A 24,966-nucleotide genomic window follows, 5' to 3' on the forward strand; every position below is an offset into this window, starting at 1 on the left:
TTCTCTCACGCACCAAATGCACTTTGTACTAAACGCTAATAAGACCGGTGGTCCTCTACGGACACGAGACATGGACCATGCTCGAGGAGGATCTGCAAGTACTCGGAGTTTTCGAGCGATGCGTGCTAAGGACGATCTTCGGCGGCGTGCAGGAGAACAGTGTGTGGCGGCGAAGGATGAACCACGAGCTCGCTGCACTCTACGGTGAACCCAACATCCTGAAAGTGGCTAAAGCATGACGGAAACGGTGGGCAGGGCATGTTGGAAGAATGCCGGACAACAACTCTTCAAAGTTGGTGTTTGCTAACCATCCGGTTGGTACAAGAAGGCGTGGAGCGCAAAGAGCACGATGGGCGGACCAGGTGGAGCGTGATCTGGCGAGCGTTGGGCGTGATCGAGGTTGAAGAGCGGCAGCCACAAACCGAGTTTGTGATGTTGAACAAATAAAAGTATGTATGGATTTGTGCAGACGCAGAGGTTCGGTCCGATGTGGATACAAATGATTGCAATCATCATTAGTGATGTACCGAATATTCGGCCGGCCGAATATTCGGGCCGAATATCAGCTTATTTTCGATTTTGCCGAATAGGGTAAAAACACTACAGTCTATAGACTTCGCTCCCCCAAAATTATGTTCTAATCTTCGCCACTTCATACATAAAAAATGGGATTTGTATGGAGGGGGCGAAGACTAGAGCAGTGGCGAAGTCTAGTGCTTTTACCCTATTGGTCAAGCCGAATATTAAATGTATTATTCGGCCGAACATACCGAATAGGCCGAATAATGACTAAACATAGCAACAACACACTAAATCAAGAATTTAGTAAATTGTGAAGTGTATTTTCGGAGCATTTTATTTGGAAAAAGTTACTTTTTCTGTGATGTTTAAACTTTTCTGGAGATGCTGACCTTTTACAATAACTTCACACGAGATTTTTAACAAGAAAATCGGCCGAATATCTGACCTACTATTCGGCCGAATATTCGTTTCGCCGAATAATACAATTCGAATTAGTACTATTCGGTACATCACTACATCACTTCCTTCCCCGTCCGCACATTGACCTGCAACCTGACGTGGCAGGCGCCATTGTCGCATAAAATAGAAGATCACCAACTCTCACACACTGAAGATGCCTGCTAATCCCCAGATATCTCATTGGGGTTCATTCAAATATTAAGTAACGCAAAATTTGCCAATTTTAGACTATAGTTTCAGAGCTTCTCGCTGGATTCCTCCCGGAGATTCTACTAACATTTTTCCAAAATTCTTTTCCATAGTGATTTTTCGCGATTGCTTTCCAACAGTTTCTCTTGTGAATTTTGCGAGATTCTTGCAGAATTTCTTCCAGAGAGGTTTCCGATTCGCTTCGCTTTTGCCAGTCTTGGTATGGTGGTATGAATCTTTGGAGGAGCTCAAGAACAAATCCCAGGAATAACTCCTGTAGAAACTCTGGCAGAAATCGCGGGAAGATCTTCTGGGGAAGTCCCAAGAGGAACACCGGAAGGAATTGTAAAAAGTTTTACAAGAGGAAATTTGTCTATATCCCGAAAGAAACTAGAAGAAATCACGCGACAACATCTGACAGATTTTCTGAGAGAAACTCTTGTGGAGATCTCGGGGTAGATCCTGGAAGAAATTACACGAAAACGCAGGAAAAACTGCGGTAAAAAACCCACGAGAGCGATTCTGGGAGCAATAATGGAAAACCCTACGGAAGAAATTCTGTAGGATTATCTTAAAAAAATCCTGAAATCGGTCAGAATTCAGGAATCTCGGAAGATTTTCAAGGAATAATTCCGGAAAGAATTGTTTAAAATTTGCTAAATCTCCAGGAGGAATTTAAGAGGAATACCAGTAAAAAATACGCGAAAAATATACGGAAGGAACCTTGTGAGAAATCAAAGTTGACTGAGATGCAGCGAAAAGTGCCCAAAATGGAAGCCCTGATGAGATGATTTCGCTTCCCTATGTGGATGATTTGATGATGTTCCGTGACAATTGAATGTGGATGAATAAGTTGATGGAACGATTTTTTAGCAGTTTTCGATTGAAGGCAGGGACAAGGACAGCATTACCTGAAAACCCGATTCAGATGTACGAGGCCGTAAATTTTCGCACTGACGAGGCCCGCAGTATGATCGATCACAAAGAAATTTCGGATCACAAACAGTTTCTAACATATTTTGTTTGTATTAGCACTTTATTGCATTTGCCATTCACTAGTAAGGTAAAGTACTTCCATATTTGAAATAATAAGGACTACACGTTCAGCTACCAACCTAAGAAGGTCCAAAGGTTTTTTTGCTAGTTTCACAGCGGTCTTATAATGTGTAAAAAGGTTATGCGGTGTTCGTGTGCTTAATTTTGGAGTAGTACATGCAGGACTGTTGATTCAAATATTATGCCAATTATTATTTTGCAGTAGTATCTTCAGTAGTTTCTTTAGTATTATCTATATTTTAGTGGCGACTGTTTTAATTCCTACAATAGTTACAAGGGTGAGTCTATGAGAATGAAAGCCTTCACAATGTGCTTGCCTGTTTCAGTTTTTCTAGTTCATAATATCTAGTGTTTGTATATATATTCACAATCCACTCCTTCAATATTATCACCGCTAGGGTTTCTTTAATCTGATCATAATTCCAGCATCCATTATTAGGGGTTTTCCTAAACTTTGCCAGGAAATTAAACTTTTCGCAGTTTAATATTCATATATTATTTATACATCAAGAACGAAACGTTATAACTACTAACGAATTAAACATAGTATCACTGCAAACGTAAATCTACGTAAAATGCACTCACTTCTGTAATACTTTCCTTGCCTAGACATCATCGAAGAATCCACGGGGAGCTCCTCCGCTGCTGTTACCCCCTCTGCCACCTCCCCGACCATCGTCGTCTTCTCCGAAGTCATTGTAGCCCTTGAAGCCAACCGTAACGTTCGTACTCACCCCGAAGCGCTCATTGATCTCGTCCGACAGGGAACGCGGGAAGTCTCCTCCCCTATTCCCATTAGTACTGTAATCCAGGTGGTCTCCATGTCGCACCAGATCGTCGTTCGGTCCAACAGGGCTGGTAACCGAGTCCAGGTTTCTTGATTTATACTTCGACAGAATGCTGCCTCCGTTTCCACTGCCATTTGCGTTTCCGCTGCTGCCCCCGGCGGAATCCCTTCCGAGATTGCTCAAAATGTTATCCCGACGACGTGCTATCGCATCCTCTGCCCTTTGGCGTTTTCGCTTCTCGCGAACAATCAGATCCTTACCCTCCTGTACCAATTCGGTAGCAATGGTCTCGTTCAGCATGAACTGTTGGAACCCAAGGGCATTCAGTGCTCGGCTTCCTAGCGAAAACCACGTGGCCAGACAGAAGGCCAACATCACCATCGGAAAGTAGATATTGAATCCATCGGATATGATTCCCAGCACGTCCATGTGGCCCATTATCTGGGTGTAGTGCGTTTCCAAGATCCGTTGCTTGATAATATGCGAATCCATGTGGATCATACCGAGGAAGTTCAAACACATCGGAGGCGTCAGTCGACAAAGTAGCATTCCGCTGAAAATCAAACTGTATTCGTTTGTTTGGTGATGTGCTGCTAAGTAGTACAGATTCAAAAACTTGATCCGGAAAACCGTTGAATAGGCGCAATAGCAGAGATAGCACAAGGTCATCATGGAGAAAATCTCAATGGTAACGAAATCGTAATTCCGTTTTGCAATCTCCAAGATATTAGCAAATATTGAAAGGACGGGCTCACGGTTGAAAAACGTTAATTCGCTCCACACTACGACAAAGGACAGGAAAGCCGTAATCACCGCAAGCGCTTTTAGGAAAGGAGCCTTCACGACGCATTCCCAGTACCACTCCAACGTAGGACTATACACAGCTCGCGCGAATCCGGCTCGATGTTTAGGGAACTCTGTTTTGAAGCGATGATCCAACGAAACAGCATTCTTGGCCACATCTTCTAGATGAAGCACTTTATTCACCTGCACATTCCATAAGGCTTCCGTTCGCTGGAGTGTTTGTAGAGATTTGATTACCTGACGATGCAGCCGTACTAAAGCCTTTTCCGATGGAACAGCCACAGGCGATCCGTCGTCTCGGCTGATACGTCGAGCACGTTCCATCAATTCGGTCGGCACTTTGCGAATGATGGTTTCCAGTGCCGGTCGGAGTTCATGTCTCGATGGTACCGCTCGGCTAGCCGATTGTAAACTTTCCAGAACATCATCCACGTGTTCTTCGGCTTCCGCTTTCTCGGAACTCAACTTCGATAACTTGAAGTACGCGTATTGCAAAGTAAATCCTGGTTTCGAATTATTCCACAGGCCTCGAGGGACCTCGACCAGAGCATAGCCTAGCAGGAGCACCAGAAGGAACAAACCCCATGTATTGGAAGCGGACGATGCGATGGCTTTCAGCTTTTGCCAATCCAACGAGATTCCTGGCTGCAGCGCCAGATAAATCAGCAAGATTCCGCAGATGAACAGATATGACCCATAGTAAATGGCATTATCCACCAGGGCAGACTTGAGCTTGCCCTTGATGGTGAAATCGCCCGCCTTCAGGTAGGACTGCATCAACGGCATTATCAACCAGGTGAGAAACTGCGAAGACCAGTAGATTATTCGCCAGAGATTCGGAAAGACCGCTTCCTCTACCATTCCCCAGGGACGCTGGCAGGAGCTGTTGCTGCCGGTCGGTGCTGTTTTCGACGTCTCGTTATGCTCCAGGATGCAGTTACGGTAAACAGTCTGTAAAGAGCAGAAACGTTAAAGATTTCTGGCAAATTGCGTTGTGTATTCTGCGGAAAATCAATGAATTTATTTCTGGTAAAACTTAGTGTACAATTTCCTATGGAATTCATAGACATTTCTGATGAAATTATTGTGGAAAAACATTGGAAAGTATTTCTTTGCATTTCTGCTAAAATCATTCACAAAGTTTCTACCAAGAAATCTTTCATTTTTTGCGACATTCCTCACGTTTTAAAGGTTTAGTTTTTTAAGCCACTTCGAATTGTAATTTTTCAAAATTGTGATTTATAATATGTGTCTAAATTTAAGATCTAATCGTTGACTTGAGCTGAACATCCGGACAACATTAAGCTATCATCCGGATAATCTATCGAACTCACTATGGAGCGGATCTGGTGTGATGGTTAAAACAAGTAACTATCACGCGGAGGACCTGTGATTGAATCTCACTCCCGGCAAACTCACAAGGAAGAACATAGGAAGGGAAGTAAAAGCGTGTGAGTTCTGACTCTGAGATAAAATAGCCTAGGGCTAAAAATCTCATTAACTCAGATAAAAAAAACTCATCATTGATTCAGATACCAATGGTCATCATCAAACGTTTGGATTTTGTAATTTTCTTCGTGAGTCTTTGGAGGAGAGGATAGAAGTGTAGTATAGTTGTGAAATTGTGTAAGAATCTAGATTGGGAACGAGTAAAGTGTTAAATCTAGGTTTGGGTTTGCATTCTCAGAGCATTACACATCAATGGACTACCCGCTTTGCGCGCAGCCACAGTTGATCAGCAGGAGTAAATTAATTTAATTTTGTATGGCAAAATGCATCTAAACTTGAATTACTTGAAATAGAAAGCTTATCCCGAAAAAATATTTGGTAGGCTTAATAGTGGTCACCATTGTGCACAATCACTACCAAATATTTTTTCGAATAATGCGTTTCACTTTGAAGAATTTGCCTTTAGATGGTATTCGCCATACAATATTTTTGCGTTTTACTTTTAGCGATTTTTCGCGCATAGAAGCTAGCGTTACATTGGTCGATGCGGATAGTAGGAAAACAGCCGATGTAGTTAATTCATTAAAAAAAAATCCGATCATAAACAAAATTCCCGACTTTTTCCCGATGAATTTCAATCCCCGACTTTTCTCGCATTTACCGAGTCTGTGGCCACCCTGAAATGAACAACCAATTCATTGGTTCAGAACCATTTTTTGGCATATCGAATTGTTCCTAAAATACGGAGCTGAACAATTGGCTATTCAATCAAATTTCAATAAATTGGATTTCCGTTTCAAACGCAAATCAATCAGAAAGGTTCGTACAGTAAAACTTTAGCAAACTTAAAAGCTGATAGGTCTTACTAAATGGGATATTAATATTTATTAGACCGGTATAACTGAAACCTGCCCCTGCAGATACATTCAATAAAAAAGATAGGTATAACGGTATAGCTACCTACTTTAAAACTCAAACTTCCTTTTCTGTAACGCGCAATTTGAAACATCCCAAAATCTACTCTGCTCTTGCAGTGCACACATCCAATGGTGGTCCGGAATATTTGGCAAATTCTGCTTAGAGTCATCTGATATATGGATCTCAATCACATTTCCCAGGCAGATAAATATAGTTAGCTTAACTTGTAACTGTAACTTAGGACTTCTGTTTATCAATGGCAGGTATAGTACACCAGTTCTTAATCAGGGTGTCTACTCATACCTCTAAATGAAATTCCCTGAGTTTTCCAGGTATTCCCAGATGAAATTTTGAAAGTTTTTAACTCAAAAAATTACCCAAATTTTCTAAAAATTATAAAGGGTTTTCCGATATACTTCCAGAGATTCTCGCGGGATTCCTTCTGAAGATCCATCCAAAACTATTCAAAGTTTCTTCAAGAATGTCATTGGTCGAGCCTCGTAGCCATGCGATTAGAGTCCGGATGGGTGAGGGTTCGATTCCTGGTTATCCGTAGCCACTCCGTGTTAAGTTTCGTTCAGTCGGTACAGCCGCTGGCTGAAGACAGTGTCCGTGTTTTTTAGTGGTTATTCAGGATAGCTATCCAATAGTTTATGTCGGGATTTTTACCGATAGTTTTCCGATATTTCTCTTGTTTTCCTTCGCTTTCAGGATTTCATGACGTTTTCAAAATTCCTTCTAGGATGTCCTTAATTTTTCTTCTCGGGATTACTATTAGGTAGAACTTTATTCGAGACGTCTAATTTTTTCTCAGGTTTTTCTTGAAGCTCCTGTCGGGATTTCTTCAATAAGACTTTGCAGAGTTCCTCGCAAGATTTTATTTGAATTTCCTTGAATATTTCTTCAGGAATTTCTTATAAGGCGCTGTCCATGAACTACGTAGACTCATGTTGGGCAATCTCAATCCCCCTTCCTCCGTAGACTTTTGTTCATGCAAAATTATTGAAATTTGTATGGAGCGTATAGACTGTTTCAGAAATTATAAATACACTAACGATAACCTGCCATTTCAATTTGAGCACATTATCCAAAAAAGTTTCTTCTAGCTCTAATAGTAAACATGCTAACGAAGCAAATAATACCAATTTTGTTGATGTTTCTGGTAAATGTTGAAAAATAGGGCTCTGTAAACAAGATGATCAAAATTTGAAATTGCACAAAGTGGTCAAAAAATGTAGCATAGTAGAAAAGAAAAAAATCTCACAGATAAAATATTTAATTTCCAAACACAATAGAAATTGCTGTATCGATAATAAAAAATATTTCTCGATTGGTAAGAGTAATTTTTACTGGAATATTTGATCAAAAACCACCATTACGGGCGTTCTCAAAACAAAAATTTTTGTTTCAAATTTCTCAAAAACACCAGTAGCAACAAACGTTAAGCAAACTAATGTCTTAATTACTGCTTACTGCATTCGTTTTTATGGTATGACAAGCTTTGTCATCTGAAGGATCGAATGAGCTGAAAAAATAAGTTTGTTTAGATTAAATGCGTTCAGGAAAGCTAAGAAACTGTGTGGTAGTTCTTATGTTCCGTAGAAAACCTTAAAAAATGAGAAACTTGATCTCCGAAAAAATGTTGTGGAAATGCCTTTATCGATTTTTTTCGATTTTGATCAAGGCATTTCTTAGACAACTTGTTGAGAAAGCGAATGTGATAAAAATTTAGATAATTTTTGGTATTTAGTGATAAATAATGTTGAAATCATTAAAAAACACCTTTGTGCAAATGCAAATTTGTAAAATTATGTTATTTGTTAGAGAACTCAACTGTTCTTTAAAATATCAAGACAATTGAAAGGAAATATAAAAATATGGAGTACAATATGCTATCCTCTGAAAGAAGTGGGTAAAAATCATTATAACAGTTCATTTAATTTACTAAACAAAGTGTATTTATAATTTCTGAAACAGTCTATAGATTTTGGCCAGACCCCCCGTCCCCCCTAAGAGTCTACGTAGTTTATGGACAGGCCCTAAGGTGTTTCGTAAGTTATCTCAGGAGACATTCTGAGGAAAATCCGTAGAAGAATTCCCGCAATAACTTTGGAAGAAATAACTGAAGGAGTATCCAGAATCTCGGGACAATTTCTGGTAAAGATTCCGGGAAGAGTTTTGGGAATAATGCAGAGAATATCTGTAAAAAAAAAACAGGTGGATCACTGCAAGAAATCCGGTACAACCACAAGGAACAGCCTCCTGGCTCTGAAAGAATTCAAGACAAGAATTCAATGAGAAATATCAGCAATAACTTCTGCGGAAATCCCAGAAGGCACTCTGAGAAAAAAAAAATCGTAGGAGAAAGTCCAGGGTAAATTCAGAAAAACTCTGAGATACATCTCATGACCAACAAAGGAAGGAATCTTCTGAGAGAAGTTCCAGGAGATACCCCGAGAGAAATCTCAGGTAAAACATCAAAATAAAATCCGCGAGAATTGTTAAGAAATATCCCAGCTGAAATTCCTGTAGGAGACCAGTAAGGACATCTCGAAGAAAGCCCAAAGAAATTGTTTGAATATATCACAGGAAAAAATGAAAGAAATCTATTGAGGAACTCTTGCAGAAAAGAAGTGAAAACTCCTTCAGAAACCCTTGGAGGAACTTTAGTAGAAATCCCATAAATAACTACTTTAGCAACTCTGAAAGAAATTCTGAGAAGATCTTCTGGGGAAGTCCCAAGAGGAACACCGAAAGGAATCGCGTAATATCTCCATGGGAAATCCTGAAAGAAATGCTACGATTTATCCTGACAGAAATTCTTATACCGAATTCGGGATAAATTCTGGAAGAAACCCTACGAAGATTTCTTTGAGCAAAACACTGTAGGAACTTCGGGAGCAACACCGGCAAGAAATAGCATCCCCGTGAAAAACTCCAGGAGAAATCGGTTGGAATTCAGGAATCCTGGAAGGAATCCGAAAGTATACCTTTCCGGGAAAAATTTCAAAAGGAATGCCAAGAAAAATGGCGTGAAAAATACGAAAGGAATTTTATAATTCTGTGAGACATTCCAGGAGGTATTTCAAAAGAAGTTGCAGAAAGAAAGCTTAAAGGAATTTCTGGAAAAAAAATCCTTGTAGCAAAATTTCTATATGGATTTTTACTACCAGGTTTTTATTCATACGACCAAATGTTTTTTTTTTATCGGAGTAAAATTTCCCTGAGTGCCAGGTTTACCTTTTAAATAAAACTCTTTGAGGATTCCCGGTTTTCCAAGTTTTTGCAGGTACTAGACACCCTGTAAGCTTCCCATGGTTGCTCTAGAGCACCATCGGTTTTCGACGAATTCGGGACAAACGGAGTTGGATGAATATGATACAATAAGATGCATAAGATTAATCCAACTATTAACTACTTGTTTCAATAGTGTAACTATTGATAATCAATCAAAAACCTAGTGGTTTACCCAAAGATGTTTTCGATCACTTGGCAATCATTTGACTCATTTATCCACAGCTCACCTCAGAAGCATAATATTGAAAAGAGGTGTTCGGCAAACTTCCTATTTTCCCTACAATTATCACCAAGGTCGCCATATCCTAACTCTCATATATACGGCGTGAGAGTGCTAGTACCACCTACTCACACTAAACGATCGAAAAATCCGAAAATATAAGTGTTAGAATATGGCGTCCTTGGTGATAATTGTAGGAAAAACAATAATCTACAAGCTTGCCGAACATCACATTTTAATATTAGGCAACTGAGTTATAGACAAATGAGTCAAATGATTGCCAGATGATCGAAAACATCCTTGCCTACAATATTTTTGTTTCATCGATGTCGAACAGTTTAGCCAATTTGCAAGCACTCTTTTCGGAAATGCTTATATTTAATGGGATACAATATATTGAGCATTAAATTCATAATAACAGGAGCGCTGACTGGCGCTAAAAAAATAGAAATATTGATTAAATTTTGTTACAGCATTGAATAGCTGGTGATGGAAAAAGTAATGAATTTTTGATAAAGAACACAAACAAGACCAACCACTACAAAGTATGTTAATATAAGTAATTTAATTGCTTTCAAAAGTTTATTTCTAAGTTCTTATGTATATCAGACATCTGCAATGGAGCAAGAGATCAAAATAAGACTTTTGGTTTCAAAATTGTCATTGCATGTCATTAATACGAGAAATTCTTACACTTCAACTTCAAAGTGTCTTACAAATCGCGCCCCGCTACTCCCCGCGGGGATATTCCGTTCAAATGTTGCAGAATCGGTTAAGAAAAAATGCAACTCCAAAGAGCTGCCAAAACAATAACGCCATGATAATTTGTATATAGTCAAATTGTATGAGAAACATCAATTTTGTTTGGATTTTGTTCGAAGAAATCGACAAATATTGAAAATGTCAATAAAATGAAATTGAGCCCTTAATCATGTTCCAATACATTCATTTAGGCTAACACTAGCAGACTACTATGATTTGGTAATTTTTGCCAGGTATTTTCAAATCCTGACCACTATGCGACAGTAGTATGTAAAATAATGATGCCTTCGAAGATCAATCCGTTACAGGGTGGCCAGTCAGAGCGGAAATAGTAGTTTACGCAACAAGGTGCAGAATGATGATTTTTACAGCACGAGCCGTACATTTATCCAACGAGGCTTGCCGAGTTGGATAATTACGATGAGTGCTGTAAAAATCGAGTTCTGAACCGAGTTGCGTACAACGTTTATTGCAACTTCATAAATTATCACTTGAGGGTAGTTTTTAACAAAACTTTTTCATCAGGCTGCACACTGATGTTCATAGTCATGATTAAGGAAGTCTGATCATAGCAGGTTATACTGTGCAGTTGTCACAATTTTTCTAACCTGTGTCCAGAAAGCATCAATAAGTTGATCAAAACTGAAAACAGTGCTGTAATGGTTCATTACGCAACGCAAATCAGTGCTGTAATGAACCATTACAGCACTGTTAATTTGGTGTGGGAAAGTAGGCCTTTTCCTGTCAGATTTGCGTGAGGTAAAATGGCCTATTACGATGAGAAGTTGCAAAAATAAAATTCCCGAGTTTTTTCCGGTTTTCCCGATAAGTTTTTGAAAATTTTCCCGATTCTAAAATAGAATGATTTACAGTGAAAATTAAACGTAACTAAGAAAAATTTAAGAGAATCAATATTGAATATTTTCAAATCCTTGGATTCAACATAGTGTTCATATGAACTTGAAAATAAGTTATGTGTTGTTTGTCTCGTATCCAATTATGGGTATTGAAATTACGACATCTTCATTAAACATTCCTTAAAATCATAGATGACCAATTTGTAAAGAATTATGCAGTTGTTTAAGCAAATAAAAATAAAAGAGATAATCCTGAGGGGGTCGAAGTTCTCAGTATGATTATAGGATTTACGAACTTCTTATTAGTGGATTTCTTAGTACAGGTATGTTCCGTTTTTGTCACTATTCGTTTTTATCACTATCCGTTTTTGTCACTATCCGATTTCGTCAACATTTCATTCCGTTTTTGTCAACACTAAAATTTTTGTCAAATTTGTTTTCTCGAACACGAGTTATTTATAGTTTAACATCAACTCGGGGCAATGCATCAATTAATGAATTTGAAGCAACAAAGAAGACGTATATGCCACAGTAGCATCCAACACATTTTAAATTCAGCTGTAAATAATGTTAAATTCACGCTTTTCTCACGCATAATTTTTCTTCTTATGAGAAAAACTAAACCAATAGTCCAATAGAAAAATAAAACCGAGCCAATTTTATTAATGAAAATCTGACAGGAGGTAACAGGTGAATATCAATATCATCATCAACAATTTTGTCGTTTTGTAAAATGGTTCAATCATTTTCCAAGTGTAATATAAGTAGCTAATCATTATAGATCAATAATAGATGGGATGTGCCTATAAAACCATCAAAGGACGGACTCGATTATCCGGCAAAAGGAAAAAAAATCACCTAGAATAATCGAACTTTTTTTATTTCATTAGCTTATTGTGTCAGGGCACCTCAATTGGTGTCCCTTCCGGGGATTGCTCTCGGATGTCCATCTGGGTATTCCTCCAAGAACTTCCTTCTGAAGATCCTTCTTCTCCTTTCTTCTTCATCTTATATTATCTTATATTATATTATCTTCATTATCTTCATTAACGAGATTTTCAGCCCAAGACTGATTCATCTAGTAGTCATGAAAAAATAACAAAAATGAAAGAAGGAATCCACTTGGAAAATCTCTTGGAAGTATACCTAATAAAAGTTTCAGTAAGTGTAGCTGTTTCTTTTGCGCATAAATAACAAAACAAAGTCCTGTAGGAATCCTTTAAAGAAATGTTTGGATGGAGGACATTCCAGGGAAAAACATCTTAAGAAGCTCTTTAAAGAATATCAAGAAAGAACTTCTGTTGAAATTCTATAAAATCTGTTGAAGGAATCCCAGAAAGAAATTCTGGAGGAACCTTAGAAAGAACCCCTGGAGAAATACCAGAAAAAATTTCTGGAGGGATTTCGGAAAGTAATCTTGAAAGAATTCCCGTAGGAAATTGTGAAGAAATTGAGAAACTCCTATACAGGTCGGACTCGATTATCCGGAGTCAGGATTGAATGCTTTTCAAACACATAACTGGGGAACGGAAGGCTCTAAAAAGCTAAAATATGGACATTTTGTCAAGCCTACATCGATAAGTAATCAGTCGATATTTCAGCTTCTTTCAGCATACCGTTTGCGAGATATATTTTTGAGAAGCGCCAAAACCCAACTCCAGATAATCTAGGCCGACCTGTATTTCAAAAGTAAAATCCTGGGAGTCTCCAGAGCAACTCTTGGATGAATTTCAACCCAGAATGATTTTCTTAGCCCACCTTGTGCATTAGTGTCATTCTAGAGCCCAACCGCACACTACGTCAGTGAGCTGTTCCCAACATAATGCATAAGGAGGGTTAATAAATTCCAAGTCCTGGTAAAATATTTGAAGAGATCCCCAAAGAAACTCCAGGAGAAATTTAAAAAGAGACATCTAGGTTGATCCTTGGAGAAATTTCTGAAGAAATCATAAGGGACAGAACCTCTTTTTTCTAAAAGTTCTTATCGAATTCCAAAAGATAAACAAGCAGCATGGTACAAGGTAACCTAGAATAACTCTGGAGGAACTTCTTGGGGAATCCAATATTCTGGAGAAGTTAAATTGCTTAGAAAAATTCCTGCTGCGTTCCTAAAAGTATCCTAGGTGAAGCATTTATAGGAATCTGTGAAGATGGAGCAATGCCTTCCGAAAGGAGGTAAACGTATCCTTTTTGTAAGGATATCGAAATTACGTTCCTGGAGAATTATCATTCCTGGAAGTATGTCATATTTTAAAACGTCGATATGGGTACTGGAACTATAATATGTGTCAATCTTGCGTTCAACGAAATTAAATTTACAATAATGTGGTCACAAATGTAATGAAAACCTTTTGTCGGCGTCATGGTTAAAAAAAAAATGTAATTTGAACTGTATAACGAAAATGTGCCAAAAACATTAAACAACAATTAAATTTCATAGTACACTGTAATAGTTCAGTATAGGCGCACCTCTAGTTGTAAGTAACTCCACATTTGAACTAAAGAACTATGAATTAGAATCCATCTCCAAAATGATGATAAAACAGATAAAACGCATTTGCATATGCCATTGTCTGGCCTGTTTTGCGTTTCATCGACTTCGTCATATCCTTTTTGCATTTACCTTTGTACTACTATTAGTCGAGACCAGCTCGTGCAATAAACACCATACAGTGTACCAATAGAGTAAAATATATCGTTTTTTTGCAAAGTGCTCAATAAATTGAAGTTTTCGTTAGTATAAATTCGCGTCGTGTTGGAAGTGATTTCTTACCCGAAAAATAGCCCGTGATTCGACCCCGTAATACAACAGTACACTGCATATTTTTACTTTTGGAATGAGTTCTACAGTAAAACTTCCTATTCATATTAAATGCTGAAAAATATTTTGTCAAAGAAAATTATTCCGTTTTTATCACTATTCCGTTTTTGTCAACTGAAAATCGCGGACCGTGTTGATAAAAACGGAACATACCTGTAATACATATTCCACAAATCCTTCTGAAAAATTCTTGATAACTTTGTTTGGGAAACTAATAGGCAATAACAGAATGCCCAGAAAAAAAAACATTCTGGATGAACTTCTGGAAAGATTACTCGTGAAAGAATTTTGGATCTTTTAATGAGTCATTAGCATAATCGTATGTGAGACATAGGGTCATGTCGAGCAATTGATTCAGTACTACAGATCCACGTGGACAATTTCATTACAAACTATTGGTTTTCGTCAGTCTTATGACGGAAAGGCTCAGCTATGCTGCAAATCCATATATTAGAGTCCGTTCATAAACAAATAGACCGAACCCTCATACAATTTTGTTCATGCAAAACCAAATTTGCATGAAGTTACAACTTTGCCTCTCCTCATAAAGTATATGTTATTTATGAACGAACTCCTAGTTGAATCAAATTAATGGATTTTTATTTCTGGGGCACCCATTGGGTATATCACTTCAATAATACAAATACCGCTAACTCTTCCGTAGTTTTCTGTAGTTACACTATCCATTTGAAGATGTACAGTAAATAGTAGGGTGAGGCAGGGCAAGATGGGTCGCATAAGGATGGATCACCATAACTTTGTAAATACAAATCGTATTGGGTTGTATTCGTCCGCTACTCTTTAATACACTAGTTAGCTATGCTAAAAGTCGATAAAAAGTTCATTAAATACAAAATATTATGTTAAACGAGCAGTTTTAAAAAGCTATCGATTTTGCACCGTGAAAAAAGTGCGGGGCAAGATGGGTCACCTTTTAAGTAATTCACATTTTCTCAACGAAAAACGTCAAAATATAAGATTTGTTCCGCATTCATATACGCTCCATATTCATACTAAATAAACAAGAGCTACTAGTAAATATTTTATAGATTTATTTGGAATATAAAAAACTTTACGATTTGAGTGGTCCTAAGGCGACTTGAAAATCGATGTTTTCACTAAAAAAATTATCATAATTTTGAGTGTTCATTCCGCTTGATTGAAGTCATTTATGAGATAGTCTTGTAATAAAAATAAATAACTTTTGAATGCTCCAAAAATACGTTCAAAATTGAAGGTGACCCATCTTGCCCCGCGGCCGTTTATATGGAGATTATATGGAATGTATCGCATAAGAAAAATGGCTAAAACCATTTTATTTTTTTATTTCCAATGAGAGTGAATAATTTTTCAATCAATGCCCCAAACTTTTGTATATTCATGCTGGTCATCTAACAAAATTATTAGCCCTTCAGCACGCGCGCTGTTGTAAAAAGAACAATACTACCAAAAAACCTTGCTCATCGTATACAGCGCGAGCGCGGTGCAGTTTCGGTTGCTTGATAGCGCGCGTCCTGAAAGGTTAATCTAAACAAAACATGAGTAATGCGCCCAAAAATGGCACTGCCCCGTGATCCATCTTGCCCCGCCCACCCTAGTAGTTCATATAACCAATATCTATATAACTATCTCAATCCTCTTTGTAAGATTTGGTAGATAGTATGACAGCATTGATTGAAACACGAGAGCTCTTATCTGCCCCTATTCGCATAACAGTCCCATGTTTGCTGGGGTTCCTATTCACATGGGACTGTTGTGCGAATATGGGCAGTTATATCATGTTATTATTCGCATGGTTAATTATTTTATGAACAATAATTTTATTGACGAATCCGATTTAAAATATTTGAATAGTAATTTTTGTTAAGCCATATTAAAATAATCACTATCATTATTGTAGCAGGCCTCGCCTGATATTAATAATAGTAGTAGGCCTTGATTCTAGAATAGAAAGAAATAATTGTCATTAGTTAGCCAACCACCAATCAAGACAGAAGTAATAAACTCTAGCTCCAAGCGACCTGTTTTATTTCCTTGGTTACGGCCTTGGTTACGGCTATAACAGCTGGCGACGAAAAGAAAAATTTGAAGCAACTCGAAGACCCTCAAGAAAAACCCCCGAAAACATCAAGAAAATGCCCGACGCGGATCTGAAGAACGCCATCCTGCAGCTCACCAATCTCATCGCGCGGCAGCAGCACCAGATTGAAGCGCAGCAGCAGCAAATCGAAAATCTGGGAATCCGTGGCCACCCCGGCTCCGGCAGCGAGAAAATCATCGAGTCTTTGGCAAGCGGCATTCAAGATTTCCAGTACGATCCGGACGGCGGAGTTTTCTTCGATGGCTGGTACGCGAGGTACGAGGACGTCATCACGAAGGACGGCCAATCCCTGGACGACGCCGCCCGTGTGAGGTTGCTTCTACGCAAGCTAAGCACACCTTTGCACGAAAAGTACGTGAATACCATTCTTCCCAACCACCCCCGGGACTTCACCCTGGACGAGACCGTCACGAAGCTGAAGAAACTGTTCGGTCGGCAGAAATCGGTCTTTCATTCCCGTTACCAATGCCTGCAGTACGCAAAAAGTGACGCGGATGACTTCACCTCGTATGCTGCCATGGTGAACAAACACTGTGAAGCGTTTCAACTCTCCAAGCTCACCCCGGATCAATTCAAGGCGCTCCGTTTCGTCTGTGGACTCCAATCGCCACGGGATGCGGACATCCGAACAAGATTGATCTCGAAGCTGGAAGCCGACGAAACCGCAGTCAACGAACAAGGAGAAGCGGCCAGCAAGGTCACCCTGGAGAACCTCGTGGAAGAATGCCATCGCGTGGCCAACCTCAAACAGGACACACTGATGGTGGAGAACAAGGAAGCACGCAACGTCAACATTGTCTCCCGCAAGCCGAAGAATCCTGTGAAAAATCCGAAAATCCTCAAAACGCCCTGCTGGAAGTGTGGTGACCAGCACTACGTACGCGAGTGTCCATTCGCTTCGCACACCTGTTCCAGATGCAAGCAGCAAGGACACAAGGAGGGGTACTGTTCAAGCAACAAGCCTACGCCCTCGAAGCCATTCAAGCAGACGAAACCCAGAGAGAACGTGAAGACGAGGAGCATCCATACCGTTCGGAACGTCGGAAGCAAGCGGAAGTTTATCCCGGTCGAGCTCAACGGTAAAACAGTCAAGCTCCAGCACGACTCGGCGTCCGACATCACCATTATCTCCGAAGATACTTGGAACAGCATCGGACAGCCACCCACTCAACCGACGGAGGAATCTGCAGTAACAGCTTCTGGTGGCAACCTCAACCTTCTCGCCGAGTTCCAAACCGAGATCACCATCAGGAATGTGACCAAAACCGGTCGCATCTTCATCTCGGACAACGCTGAACTCAACGTTCTTGGAATCGAAACTATGGATCTATTCGATCTGTGGTCTGTGCCGATCAGCAGCTTGGTCAACGTCGTACACCAACGTCCCGACCAACAACCCGATGAATACGTGAGTCAACTCAAGCAAAACTTCCCGGAGGTTTTCCGAAGCACGCTGGGTAGGTGCACTAAAGCGCAAGTGAAGCTGTATCTGAAGCCTGATGCACGACCTTCCTATTGCCCGAAGCGACCCGTGGCGTACGCTGCGCTCCCCAAGGTAGATGAAGAACTCGAAAGGCTCCAGAACAACGGTATCATTTCTCCGGTTCGATTCTCGGACTGGTCAGCTCCAATAGTCGTCGTACGCAAAGCGGACAACATTTCGGTCCGTGTGTGTGGTGATTATTCGACGGGGTTGAACGACGCGCAGGAATGTGACCGCCACCCACTGCCTCATCCTGACGACCTCTTTGCGGAACTGGCTGGAGCACGTTACTTCACACACCTCGACTTGTCTGACGCTTACCTGCAGGTCGAGGTCGACGAGGAATCGCGGAAGCTACTCACGTTCAACACCCACCGTGGCCTATTCCAGTACAACCGATTACCCCCTGGAGTCAAGTCGGCACCCGGCGCTTTCCAGCGCATCATCGACAGCATGGTGGCCGGCATCCCTGGAGTCAAGCCGTATCTGGACGACATCCTCATCGCTGGTCGGACCAAGGAGGAACATGACCGCAATCTCTACGCCGTTCTCAACCGTATACATGGCATCCGCCCGGACCCTTCCAAAACCGATGCCATTTCCAAGATGCAACCTCCGAAGGACGTTCAGCAGCTCCGTTCCTACCTCGGTGCTGTGAACTACTATGGTCGATTCGTGAAGCAGATGAAAAAACTCCGGGCCCCCCTGGACAACATGCTCAAGAAGGATGCCCGTTGGAATTGGACCGACGAATGCCAACAATCCTTCGAGCAGTTCAAGGCCATTCTACTCTCCGATCTGCTGCTCACCCACTATGACCCATCCAAGGAGATCATCGTCGCAGCAGATGCATCGAAGTACGGCCTTGGCGCAGTCATCATGCATCGGTTTCCGACCGGTGAAGTGAAGGCAATCGCTCATGCCTCTCGCTCACTGACCCCGGCAGAAATGAACTACGGACAAGTGGAAAAGGAAGCATTGGCCCTGATTTTCGCTGTCACTCGCTTCCACAAGATGCTGTACGGACGCCACTTTCTCCTGCAGACCGATCACCAACCGCTCCTCAAGGTTTTCGGTTCCAAGAAAGGTATTCCTGTTTACACCGCGAACCGATTGCAGCGTTGGGCCTTGACACTCCTGCTGTATGATTTCGACATCAAGCACGTTTCAACGACAAACTTCGGCTATGCAGATTTCCTTTCGCGGCTGATGTCATCGCAACGAAGGCCGGATGAAGATTACGTGATAGCCGCCGTATACGTCGAATCCGAAGCGAAAGCAATACTCGAAGACACCATCAGCAACCTCCCAGTCACGCACCAGATGATTGTGGCCGAAACACGAAAGGACCCAGTTCTCCAGCAAGTGATGAACTTCCTCAAGGAGGGTTGGCCGGCCCAACCGAAGCAAATCGCGGATCCAGATGTTAAGAAGTACTTCGCAAGACGAGATGGACTTCAAGTTGTTGACGACTGCATCATGTTCGGCGATCGAATCGTCGTTCCCCTCAAGTTTCGAAGGCGGATTGTTCGACAATTGCATCGTGGACACCCAGGAATGGACCGGATGAAGTCTCTGGCCCGAAGCTACATCTACTGACCGAATGTGGATGACGACGTAACGCAGTTCGTTCGAGAGTGCACAGCGTGCGCTGAAGCAGCAGTCTCCGACAAAAGCAAGCTTGGAGTCGTGGCCTCTTGCAGTCAAGCCGTGGCAACGCGTCCACATTGATTTCGCTGGCCCAATCGACGGTTATTACTATTTCGTCATCGTGGATGCCTACTCGAAGTGGCCCGAAATTTTTCGCACCCGTTCCATCACCACAACCGCAACCCTGGATCTGCTTCGTGAGACGTTTTCCCGTTTCGGCAACCCGAACACTCTGGTCTCGGACAACGGCACGCAATTCACCAGCGTGCAGTTTCAGCAGTATTGTCGTGAAAATGGTATCACCCACCTCCGCACTGCTCCCTACCATCCGCAGTCCAACGGTCAAGCGGAACGATTCGTTGACTCCCTCAAGCGCGGTCTCAAGAAGCTGAGCAAGGGGGAAGGCTCACCCACACTGGAGCACCTGCAGACATTCCTCTCGGTATATCGGTTACGGCTATAACAATTATCAATGAATGCTATCCACTCAAGATCTTCGCTACATTAAATTTTGAATTACTGGAGGCTTCACTTATTAACAAATTTACAACAAACACGCTATAACAGTATCTAGAGAATCGTGGAGGGTGAGAAACCTGAACTAGTAGCAGTATTCATATAGATTAACAATTATACTCTATTATTTTCAATCATTGCAACATTATACTAATACCCTAATACCTATGTGCGGGCCGCCCATTTGCGGAGTTGTACGGCCAATTATTCTCTTTCCATTCCAGAAACGACCGTTTTGAAGCAAGAAGTGTCCTAATGGCCAACACAAACGGGACTTGTCCGAAACACACAAGATAAGTACAACAATTTTATAATCAGGCACCCAACTCTTTCTACTATTTTGCGCTAATAGATAATGCAATATGCATACTTCAATATCAATTATTTGTTTGTTTGCGCCTTTATTTATGACACTATTGAAGCATTCGTGTCGCCGCGAAATAGTTTACAATTTATCTTATTCACATTTATCAATTCACTTTAAAGTATCTAACACTGCTTTTACAATTGTGTATGTAAAGTTCTATCTTAAAATTATGTTCATTATTAATAGTAGTCTGATAATCCAAGGCTAGTGATTTTTTTCCCCAAGGAATAGAAAGAGTTGGTGTCATAATCAATACAATACTTGAAACTGGAAACTCCTTATTTCCCCCTATGGGTTATAGGTAGGGGCGGGACATTCGAGCCTACTCATCAGTGGAAAGGACTTGATATGCTAATCGGTTTAGCATAGGGCAGATACAAGTCTACTGGTAGACGTATCGCCCAGCGAAACAACGCAGATTGGCCACGGCCCGGGGTGCGTTGATTATAACAGAATAACAGAGAAGGGACCAGAACATATGGGCGATAATAATGAAAAAGTCACTTACCGAAGTCACATCCAAAGGAATGGTGAACACAATCAGAAAGGAAAAACTCCAGGCCGTCAGAACCGAGAAGGTCACAACCGGATGCTGCCGCTGGATGCACCCGTAACGATACAGAGAAATCGACGCCAGGAGAAGGGCCAAACATATTGAAAACACTAATAGGTAGGCCATTCTGTTGATATAGTGCTATCTGGTATTCAATCTTTCAAGTGTAAAACTTCTTTCTAATGGATCTCTAGAAATGATCGCTAGCAGCGGCAGCAGTACGGGCTCGGGTCTCCTGTAGCTGCCGGTGGGCTTCCTTTTGCATCTTTTCCAACTTCTCCAGGCTGAACGACTTCAGCGGTAGAAGCTGTGGCTTGCACAGGACAAAGTCCTGCTTCTTTTCGTAGAACAATTTTCCGCTAGTGGGCAAAATTAGCGTAATTGGTTGTTGTGCAGGCTGCTGCTGTTGGTGGTGGTAGAAGCTACCTGTTCGTTTGCTTTGTTGCGATATCTTTTCGGCTCCGGGTGTTATTGCACTTTCAGCTGCAGACGATGGTAATGACATTGCGCCACATTACGCGGATGCTGTAGTAGGAAAACAGAAAGGCCATATTTCAATAAATAATTATAATCAATAATGATTATTGATCAGTTTTCTTGCAACCTCTACGAAAGTATGCAGTTTACGATTCTTACGAATACCGATTATCGATTTTTTGTTTATAACATCAGTACGTAAATTTTCCAGCTCTTACCAGTGGACAATAAATTCCAAGGAATACTGTACCTCAAATCGATGATCTTAGAAACATGCTAGTCGGCGCAGCAGACAATCATAATGATTCACTAAATTCACACAATTTTGCAAACTTTGGTACCAATGCAAAAGGTATTTTTATGATCTTTGCACAAGAGATTAAAATTTTGTCTACGGAAATTTTTGGTCACAGCCTACGTACGCAGCCTTCACGTCCAGGTTGACGTTTCGCTTGCTCCGCCCACCACCCGCTCGCGCAGCTGGAGTACACTTTTAAGTAAAATGTACAACATTATGTAGTATTCACTCATTCAAAGAGTATTTATCTAACAGATCCGCCGCTGTGCCGAATTTACACATTTACATTTTCGACACGAGTGATCTATTCATTCGAGTTTTAATGAATTAGTGGGGGTCAAATTATAAAGTGTTCTGCTCAGAAGCGGCCAAACCAACGGGTGGACCTGTATAGACGGTAGATGTGTCAGTTTGTACACAGCGATGTGGAAATGTTTCACCCTGACTCAAAAATGAGTAAAGCGAGTAAAGCCTGGTTTAGACGGTGCAAGTGACTTGATTCCAGTCAGTTGAAAATGCCCAATTGAATGCGAATTGAACGTGTAAACACCACCGTTCATCTCACTTGAGCAACTGACTTGACTTGAACGAATGTTGAACATGTTGAACTTTTCCGTTCAAGTCAAACGAAATCATCTCACTTGCCCCGTTTGAACCTGCGATTCATGTTAGTTGAATTCAAGTTATCTGTCAAATGAGCTGAATTCAATTCAGTTTGCTTACGCACCGCACGAATTGATCAATGTAAACACTTGCTTCAACTGAAATGCATTCAAGAGCATGCAAGTGACCGTTCGAGTCGTTTGCTGAGTCTAAACACATCATTCGTTTCGAATGAATATACCGTCTACCCCCGTTGGTTTGACCTCATCTAATCTGAACACTTTTTAATTTGACCCCCTCTAATCTGCACATCGTTCAAACTAAAAATGGTTCAAACGTCATTCTGTTCATGGAACGGAGTGAAACGGAACGCAAAATCAAAACAAAACAGCAAAAAGGGTTACCATCAGTGTGTTTTTCGATGCCTACAGGGTTACTAGAAGTTCAAATTAAAAAATTAACCCCGTTGGTTTGCATGAGGTGTCGTTCAAACCATCGGGGGTAGACGGTATTTCTGGAGCAACATTTGAAAAGGGCCCAAGAGGTCTTGTGTCTTTTTTCTAAAACACTCCGTATGGCATAACAGCAGCCCGCCCACGCAAATGAACACCGTTATCCGAAAGATCGATGTTTGCTCTATCTGATAACGGTCTTTGTTTTTGTGAATAAGCTGAGGGGGGGCTCAGGGGCAACGTGTGAAGTCATTGTTTACCAATGCTTGTATGCCCTTTTCAAATGTTGCTCCAGATTTGAGGAGTTGGCAAGTGAAATGCTCGTTTCAGTTGACCCATGTAAACCAGGCATAATGCTTGATATCTTGTGACTGCATGCGGCTGCATCCTGCTGCACACTCAACGAAAGCAGTAAATCAAATTTGGATAATTTGTCGTTACATTATACACAATAGGGGGATTCACTTAACTGCGTAAACCGGTTAAACTGATTAAACGTCGCGATCACCAAGGCAATCTTTGATTATTTCATCCGCAAAATCATGAAACATTTCAAATAAGCAGAAAATCATGGCTTAAGCCCAGTTTCGTGTTCAAAAGGAATCGCTCAAGGAAGATCTTGACCGATTCCTGGCAGAAACTTTTCACAGTGACTGCCATTTGAATTGTCATTCCTTCGCAACTGCGTACTACACTGAAATAAATTTTGTTGTTGAAACTACCGATTCCATAGTAAAATTACTAACCGTACCAATGATTCTCAACCGACAGCTATTTCCTGTTAATTCCACTAAAACACTGTCAATTTAACTAGCAGTGCTGTTAACATTACTAAAAGTAATCTAAATTTAACTGCTGGGCATAGTATTTTTAACCATACCGTGTTGTAAGATGCGTGTCCAGGAAAAATTGACAATATTTTGTTGTTGAGGCGACTACGCTTTTAGTCAAATTTACTGCAATGCATTGTTACTTCAATCATATTTCAGTGAACTTAACAGATTTTGTTGTCGGTTGAGAATCATAGGTACGGTTAGTAATTTTACTATGGAATCGGTAATTTCTACAACAAAATTTATTTCAGTGTACGATCATAGAAAAACGGTTTCTTGGGCGATTCAGGCAAGGGATTTCCCATGCATCAAGAGGCCATAAAATTCCTTCTGAATTTCTCAGCCTATCTTGATGCATCCCATGGGAAATTCCTTGCTTGAATCGCTCAAGAAACCGTCTTTTCTTCGATCGCAGTACGCAGATGCGAAGAAAATGACAATTAATATGGCAGTCACTATGGGAGCTTGCACAGTGACGTCACTTTTTATCTCCTTCTCTTTCTCTCCTACGGCGTCGACCTATATCCGAGTAAACATTGCCCTCAAAATTTTGAGGGCAATGTTTACTTTTTGTATGAGAATTTGCGAGGTTATGTTTTTGGTGCAAGCCTCTATAGAAAGTTTCTGCCAGGAATCGGTCAAGAACTTTCTTGAGCGATTTCTTTTGAACACGAAACTGGGCTTTACGCAGCAATTTAATCTGTTTGGTGAGTACCCCTAATATTTTTTTTATACTATTACTTCGACAATGATTTTTCATAAGGGCCTAACTGACTTGATCGATTTCTCTTCGTCGACTCTCTCTTTCGCTAATAACTTGATCAAAACAAACAAAATCATTATTCTTTTTGTTTCTATAGCAACATGTTGTAGTCTTCTTCGCATTTCAACCAAAAAATCTAGATTGAGTTTAAATAAGGGCGAAAGTAACATGAGAGAGTTCTCTTCATCGACTCTCTCTTCCTCAAATTAAAGTGACAAGATGTATGGTTGCACTTTATGGTCATAAATCGCTAGGTTGCGATGCAATCTAGCGTCTAAGTATAAAAAAGTTCGATTGAATTTGCATCTTGTCACTTTATTTGCAGAAGAGAGAGTCGATGAAGAGAACTCTCTCATGTTACTTTCGCCCTTATTTAAACTCAATCTAGAAATGTTTGGAAAACTCAATAGGCAAAAATGTCAGTTAGGCCCAAATGAAAAATCAGTGTCGACTTACTTTCAGTCACCCACGGTGGTGCGGAGAATAGAAATTACACTAGAACTCCAATAGCGCTGTAGTCTTACCTTACCTTACCGGTCGGGCTAAGGCTGGGGTGGCCTCTGCTGTACAGCCATTCCACTCGGTCCATGGCTGTTTGTCTCCAGTTCCGCACTCTGCCTAGGGTCCGCAGATCGTCCTCCACTTGGTCGACCCACCTAGCTCGCTGCGCTCCACGTCTTCTTGTACCGGTCGGATGACTCTTGAGAACCATTCTAGTCGGGTTGCTA

The 24,966-nt window shown here is 40.8% G+C and overlaps 3 protein-coding genes across 3 annotated transcripts; 1 reads left to right on the forward strand and 2 right to left on the reverse strand.

The window, feature by feature from the left end:
* Positions 1-2,187: 2,187 nt before the first annotated feature.
* Positions 2,188-20,938, reverse strand: LOC109430214 (LMBR1 domain-containing protein 2 homolog). The gene is made up of 2 exons (XM_062846344.1): positions 20,768-20,938; positions 2,188-4,769 (listed from the first exon to the last, which is right to left on the reverse strand). The coding sequence occupies exons 1-2, from the start codon at positions 20,936-20,938 to the stop codon at positions 2,832-2,834; spliced, it is 2,109 nt and encodes a 702-aa protein (XP_062702328.1). The 3' UTR covers positions 2,188-2,831.
* On the forward strand, positions 16,044-20,756 carry LOC134285502 (uncharacterized protein K02A2.6-like). Its single transcript, XM_062846343.1, is given in 2 exon segments — positions 16,044-19,387; positions 19,389-20,756. Coding segments are annotated over 2 exon segments (3,561 nt in total). The 5' UTR covers positions 16,044-16,277; the 3' UTR covers positions 19,840-20,756.
* Positions 20,939-21,002: 64 nt separating the features above from the next.
* LOC115260341 (uncharacterized) lies at positions 21,003-21,742 on the reverse strand. Its single transcript, XM_029861270.2, has 2 exons — positions 21,540-21,742; positions 21,003-21,337 (listed from the first exon to the last, which is right to left on the reverse strand). Exon 2 carries the CDS (start codon positions 21,315-21,317, stop codon positions 21,003-21,005), a length of 315 nt encoding a protein of 104 aa, XP_029717130.1. The 5' UTR covers positions 21,318-21,337; positions 21,540-21,742.
* Between the last annotated feature and the right edge of the window lie 3,224 nt (positions 21,743-24,966).

The sequence above is a fragment of the Aedes albopictus genome, chromosome 1, assembly GCF_035046485.1.
Source record: "Aedes albopictus strain Foshan chromosome 1, AalbF5, whole genome shotgun sequence".
In the NCBI taxonomy this organism is placed as follows: domain Eukaryota; kingdom Metazoa; phylum Arthropoda; class Insecta; order Diptera; family Culicidae; genus Aedes; species Aedes albopictus.

Excerpts from the sequence above, each read along its gene's own strand:
- LOC109430214 (XM_062846344.1), bottom strand. The coding sequence starts at position 20,938 with ATGGCCTACCTATTAGTGTTTTCAATATGTTTGGCCCTTCTCCTGGCG. Across the intron at positions 4,770-20,767 it reads TTCCTTTGGATGTGACTTCG|ACTGTTTACCGTAACTGCAT; the intron begins GTAAGTGACTTT and ends TGCTCTTTACAG.
- LOC115260341 (XM_029861270.2), bottom strand. The coding sequence starts at position 21,317 with ATGTCATTACCATCGTCTGCAGCTGAAAGTGCAATAACACCCGGAGCC.